This window comes from Anopheles nili, chromosome 2 (assembly GCF_943737925.1).
Source record: "Anopheles nili chromosome 2, idAnoNiliSN_F5_01, whole genome shotgun sequence".
Taxonomy (NCBI): Eukaryota; Metazoa; Arthropoda; class Insecta; order Diptera; family Culicidae; genus Anopheles; species Anopheles nili.
Genome location: NC_071291.1, coordinates 51734054 through 51740901, shown reverse-complemented (window position 1 = coordinate 51740901; position 6848 = coordinate 51734054). Strand labels below are relative to the sequence as shown.

At 49.3% G+C, this 6848-nt stretch overlaps 1 protein-coding gene across 1 annotated transcript; it reads right to left on the bottom strand.

Moving 5' to 3' along the window:
* Window positions 1–1029: 1029 nt before the first annotated feature.
* Window positions 1030–6416, bottom strand: LOC128720186 (uncharacterized). Its single transcript, XM_053813840.1, has 6 exons — window positions 6185–6416; window positions 5837–6121; window positions 5038–5764; window positions 3977–4167; window positions 3631–3906; window positions 1030–3327 (listed from the first exon to the last, which is right to left on the bottom strand). Exons 1-6 carry the CDS (start codon window positions 6414–6416, stop codon window positions 1148–1150), a joined length of 3891 nt encoding a protein of 1296 aa, XP_053669815.1. The 3' UTR covers window positions 1030–1147.
* Between the last annotated feature and the right edge of the window lie 432 nt (window positions 6417–6848).

Here is a 6848-nt window from a genome sequence, read left to right as displayed (position 1 = left end):
CTAATCCACGGTGCCAATCCACGCGTACCAGCGTCATTGCCGCTTCAGTTGAAAAAAATGTATTATGGCAAAATAAAATCTAAACACAGCTATACTTCTAACTGCCAAGACATACAGGTTATTGCAGGGTGATGTTCGCTGATCATTAAAGGGAAGTAGTGTCCTATAATCGCCTGCTACGATGGAATCAAGTACACATATGCAAGACTACTAATGAACATCGTTAAATTGCTAGCGTCGACAATAGTGAGGAAGTTGTAGAAGTTCTTTGTGAGAAAGTACTCCAGTGTGCAAATCAAGTGTGGTTATGGATCAAGAAGAATTTGGATCTGGTAAATCTTTGGCTAGCTCAGGAGGCGAAAGAGAATCCGTGTTTTCTAACAGTGCCTCAGTCGTAAGTGATGTTATGGAAAGTGAAACCAATAATGGTATCCTAAATGAGCTGCTGGTAGAGTCTACATTTGTCAAAAGAGAACTTACGGAGCTTTCTAAGCGATTTTTTTTCCAAATATAGGTATGATCACGCTGGAGTTTGGCACGTTACAGACTTGACAGTACATACAGATTTATTTGACAGCCTCGAAAAAGCGAACCATCTGTCGTTCCTATCGTCTGCACACCGTTGAACATCCACCTCGTATTTCTAATGGATGTACTTCATTTTGGTCCACCCAAACTGGTTGGCGTATACTTCCCTGTAACTGTTCTTGAAGCCGTAGAATGCGTACAGCGACAAACCTGTGAGCAGAAGCGTATGAACGTTATGAGAGAGAATGAAATGTAGATAAAACGATTTGTAAGTTGTTTGCCACTAACCGGCGCAGGCTTTAAAGGGCATTTCTACAATACAGGACGTTGGTTACGAGGAGTTACATGCTGGCAGGATGATTGTAGGTTGCTAGGTGCTAGCGCTCTTCAGAAGGTAGCAGGCAAACAGATGTTAGACGTGGACACGCTGTTAGACTACATGATACTCGATCTAGCAGAACCCAGCCGCTGTTTACGTTACCGTATGGTGTGTTAGCAACGATCATCGTTAATAAGGGAATTGGGTGCAGGTTAACTAGAGTAATTCTATCGTAGGACTAGCGTCAAATCGATGGTCACAGAACAGTTGTAAGCTGCCCAAAAGAAAGGATCATCTCCGTCACGCATCCGGCAGGTACTGCTTCGGTGGAACCGTTTTCCTTAGGCCCTCCTTAAAGTTCCGGAAGGAAACCCGATGTTCCACTGAGTTCCGTATACTGCTCGGTCGCGTCTCAGGGTTGATCGACTTCAGCACGTCATCGAACAGGAGCTTTTGTTTCTTTTTCGCCGTATCAAAACCTCGCGCTCGATCTCGAAAGCTTTCATCGCGCGTAGAAACTCCGTCCGGGGCAGGCTGTGCGATCGAGTTAGTAGAAGAGCCCATGCTGAGCCCTGAATCCGTGCTCGATGCAGGCTGTTGCTGGTCGGCGATCGTTCGTTGTATTCCTTCGCTGGTCGCTACCGTTATTATCGGTTGCAGTGATTTCGAACGACCTGTCACATCCATTGGACCTCGTAGCAGGATCTTTTCTAGCCGAGATTTGAAAGCTTCCCGGGGATTGCTAGAATTCTGCTTATTTGCGGCATCTTCACGGGTTGCTTCCTCTTGGGGAGCAGTTTTAGACTGAACCAATGGAAGAACCGCCGTGGAACTGGCAACGGCTTTCAAGGGTTTCAGTTCTACCTCAAAGTACTGTCCTCCGGAAGGAGTAATCGTGGAAGGAGTGACCGTTGGTGTAGCAGGTGTTGCTTCCTCAGGTAGAATCGTGCCTCGTTGTGATTTTCCCTTCCCTAGCGTGTTGAAGAGCACTGGATCGAATTTGGGTGCCATTGGAATAGGGCTTTTAGGTGTGTCAGGGACAACCGACCCTACGCGAATCGTGTTGAACAGCGTCTCGTCAAACTTCGGTGCCGGTGGTATTACAACACTGCTATATCCGGACCGTGTCCTATCAGGATCCGGTTCGTCCGTTTCACTTTCCGTTGGAGAATCCGAGCAGTTGAGTTTGTTCAGCAATAACACGAAGCTGGGCTCGCTGCTCGATCGACTGATAGCGGTTGTGGTCGTCGGAGGCGATACTACGGTCAACTCCGTCGGCATTCGGGGATCTTCAACCACCCGACTCTCGTTAGGTGGTTGGAGCCGCTTTAGTGGCAACTTTGCGGGATTTTCCAACAACGTGCTGAGGCGGGTCATGAACCGCTCCTTCTCTACTGCCCGAAAGTTGATGTAGTCTTGCTCCTCTTCGGATAACTCCTTCGGTGCCGCGGCACCACTCTCCGCCATTCCAGCGATGTACATTACGCGTGGTTTTAGTTTGGGTTTGTCTTCTGTGATATCATTCGCAGATTCGGCTTCAGTTGAAACCACCGAGTTAGAGTTTTTAGTTTCTTCACCCATTATAGGTTCTTCACGCTCGTCTTTAACGTCTTTCGGCTTCTTATCACCTGCTGGAATTGACCGAGCTTCAGTAGGCTCTGGCTGTGCTGGGGCTGTCTTCTCCCAAAGTTCTTTTTCTCCCAGCTCCACGAGGCTATCATCCGATCGGTGTATGTCGGCAACAACTGACTGCTCACGGAAGACGGGGCTGGCCAGGGATTCGTCATCACCATTTCTCGATCGACCGACGTACTCACCTGAGCTGAGCGCTTCTTCCCCGGAGGGAAGTGTGTCTTCGTCGTCCAGAATATTATCTAAAAATGCGATCGCCTTGGACGTTTCCTTCTCGTCAGTCAACGACACGGGCTCAGCCAGCTCATCAGGTCTCACTTCGCGTTCAGTTGCACTTTCTTCCTGCGCCACAAAGTACACCTTACCGTTGGGTTCTGTCTTTTCCGTGAATCCCCGGACGGTCACTTCGGAGAGTGGAATTATCTCGTCGAAGCTACTCTTGGGCGTTGATCCGTTCGATTTGGCGTGTTTCATTTGACGCTGGTCCTCTTCCGGTTCGGAGCCAGAGCAAATTGCGGCCACTGTACCAACGGCAGTCAGCTGTTTCGGTGCAACCGTTGATCTTAACTCTGAAAATTTGTCGACGTCACTATCGCTCGGTTCAGCGGATATTGCTGTTTTAAGATTTTGCGAGTAGTAACCATTCTGTGAAGGATATTCTTCACGTTCACGGCGCGACAGCTCATATCCAGACGCTACGGAACCATTTTCCAGCTCCACTTCATGTCTCCCCCGGTAGCCTCTTTCGATGGAGGACGATTCCGTGGGATAGTTGACAGGAACGCGTACATCGGGATTCTTAACCGCATGCTTGTTGAAGCAAACACATGCAAAGTAAATTACTAGCCCTAATGGAAGCCGTTGGTTATGAATTTAAAGTTCCCCATTAGGGACATATTTTGTAGTTTAAGGTTACGCCGCGCAAACCCCGGTTAAATGATGATGGGCCAATAAGTCCATGGTAGATTTTGGGTAGAGGATCGAATAAATGGGAGAGAAAAAAGTAAAAAAATGTTGCATGCAACATGGTTAGTGTTCTACAGGATGCAGGGGTCTACGGAATTGTAAAGATACATGCGAAGCTGCGGAAGCCTATTCTACTCGTATCTATATAGCGGTAAAATCATGGCTTGTCATGATCGATGCCTTACCGACTCCCATCCAGATCCCGAACCGTATCCAGGTGTAGACATCGAGCATGAGCATCAGGTAGATGTTGACGAAAATACTGATCCCCGGAAGCAGTGGTACCAGCGGCACTCGGAAAGGTGCATCAGCCCGCTCACGGGGCTGTATCGAGATGAGCAGCAGCACGAGCAAGGTGCAACCGAGCAGGACTCCAAACAGAATCCAAGCCCATGACTCCATGTCGTAAATTGCGTCCTTAGCGTAGAAGATCGTGAGCGAGAGTGCGATCGCAAGAAGACCTACATTCCGAGTGGACGAATTTTTGGGCTCATTCAGGTGAAAAACACTCCCAAACCCGTCGTTACTTACAGTAAAGTGTCACCAGCACGCCGACGACACTACTCGACACGTTCGTGGGCAAGCGAATGCAGGACAAGTTGAACAGCTGCTTGAAGAAAGCCGACCCAGTGACGCGCTCGCGGGCTTTTAGTAAATTGGATGCCTCGTACGAGTCTCTGGTGCTCGTGGACGGGATGGCTGGGTCGGGGTTTTCCGAAAACCTACACGTAAAGGAAAAGAAAAGGGGAAACCTATCAGCCCGTGCATTGAGAGCTGTCATTTTTCTAACGCGAGATGTGAACGGAGATATCTTTTGTACGAATAGGGGGAAAACCATTCCGTGTGAATGTGAAATCGGCGAATGCGTTAAAACAAGAGCAGTTAGCTTATGCAATGCGCTTGTCGTGTGACGGTAAATAGTTGGAAATATATGAATATATGTTTCGCATGATAATGATTTTTTATTCAAACCGAATACAGCCAGGATAAGGTGGTATAAGCTGTGCCTAACTGTCAATTAATGAATTGAAAAAAAAAAATGGTTTTTCAAAAATTTCCCATAAATTTCATTCGTTCCAGATGGATGGTAAACTCGACGAGGTTTTTTTCAAAGACCTCCACGAAAATCATTGCTAAAAGCAAGACCATAACAACGATATAACCTTGTGCCAATAAAACAAACGCCTATCTCGTCGACAAATGACTTCCATCCGGAGCTTTGCTTCAAGCAAACGGACAACTGCACAATGTAAATGATAGATGGAGGTATATCAAACCATAAAGCACTTGGTCTGATGTTTACTAGGACATTCGCGTTAGAGGTGTGAACGGTAGAGTGCGATGGTGGGGATTTGAACGGTACAACCAATCGAAAAACTAACTCGCAGCCCTCCATTTTAGGCCCCATTTCACTCGGCGAAGGTTACCAGTACCCGTGGTTTGGGAACTGACAACATCGATGTCGATCGGTAACGAGCGCTTGTTAGCGTTTCACTTTTACAGTCTGATGTAACAAAACAAAGTCGGGCAAGGGCCGATTGCACGTGCCAATGGGACAGTTTTATGCTTCTCAACCAACCGTTACAACATACCTTAGAATTAGTATCGAGATCGCCACCACCGTGTACGCCATTAGCGTTCCGATCGACAGCATATTAACCAGCGCTTTCAGGTCGAACAGGCCACCCATCGTTCCTGTTAGCAGGGCCGCACAGAGCGTCCCAAAGACGGGTGTCTTGAAACGGGGACTAACTTCACCCAGCGATCGGAAGATCAACCCATCCTGGGCCATCGCGTAGATAATGCGTGGTTGTGGGAACATCGCTCCAAACAGGCTAGCCACCAGCCCGATGATACCTCCGATAGCCACGATCCACTTGGCAAAGGTCCACCCAATCTCGTTGAATACAAACGGCAATGGTGCGTTGACGTCCTGCTTGTAGTACGGCCACATCAGCGTCAGCACGGTGGACACCCCGAAGTACGCGAGAAAGATGGTGCAGAGCGAGAACAGAATGGCCCGCGGGATCGCCTTCCGAGGGTTGCGAACCTCTTCACCCGTCGTGGCTATGCAGTCGAAGCCAACGAAGCCGAAAAAGCAGGTTGCCGCACCTCGGAGCGTACCCTCGAAGCCGAACGGGAAAAAACCACCCTCACCCGCATTATACAGGCTCGAGACGTTCTCGGGCTTTACGCGCCAGTTTTCCGGATCCGCATTGATGGCACCGGCCACTATTACGAACAGCACGATGAAGATGTTCAGCACGGTGAACGCGTTGTTGACCATGGTGGACTTTTTCAGCCCAAACGCCAATGCGACTGTTGGGGTAGAGAAAATCAGAGCAACAAATATAAAATACCGAAGCTTATGATCATCGACTAGATACTCACTGCCAAGTAAGATCGCGACGGAGAAGGCAAAAAAGTCGAAATAGTTCGACATAAAGTCCCACTCGATCGGCGCTACCTCCAGGAAGCGCGTCTTCATCGTGTCATTCGTCAGCGTGTCGATGTAGAGGCTTAACCCCCGGGACACACTTGCTGAGCCGATGATGTACTCCAACATCAGGTTCCAACCGATGATGAACGCCATAAATTCGCCGATGCACACGTAACTGTAGATGTACGCCGATCCTGACTTGGGTACTCGCGCTCCGAACTCAGCGTAGCACAGCCCTATACGGAGTATAACAGCTTGTTAAAACGTCATCCATGCAGTTTGAGCTGCAGATCGCTTACCAGCCAGAAAAGACGCCGCAGCAGCGATGAGAAACGACAGCACAACCGAAGGACCGGCTTGATCCTTGGAGACATGGCCTGCGAGCACGTACACACCAACACCGAGCGTCGCACCAACCCCGAGAGCCGTCAGATCGAAGGTGTTCAGAATACGTCCCAGCTTCTCAGAGCTCCCATCGTAGGACAGCACTTTCCTGCGGGTTAGTATGCGCCAACACGAGGGACTGGCCATGATCACCAAACAGTGTGGAACGTCTCGTCCAGTGTCCTACGTTCCTGCTGCTGTATCCGTGAAAGGATAGCGCACGGTACCGTCGTCGTCGAACTCCACACGTCGCACGGCAACTTCTGCGTCTTATCGTCGTCTGCTACGACGCCTTCGTGTAAGACGCAAGCAAACCGTTATCTGCGGCACCTGTCGGCAGGAGAAATGGAACAAGAATTGAATTGCCTATCAAACCTACACCGTCGGGCGGCTCGGCTTCTACCCTTGGTATGTTTGCGAACGTATATCTTCAATTAGGTTATCTACACTGATTGGCATGCTGCACAGGCGCCTGACCCACCTGGCATCCCCGCGGGCAACTTCGAAGTCTGAGTCCACCCTCTCACAGGGAAAGACCGGACGTACCGCAAAATGGCACGTGACGGGTGTCTTCGGAAG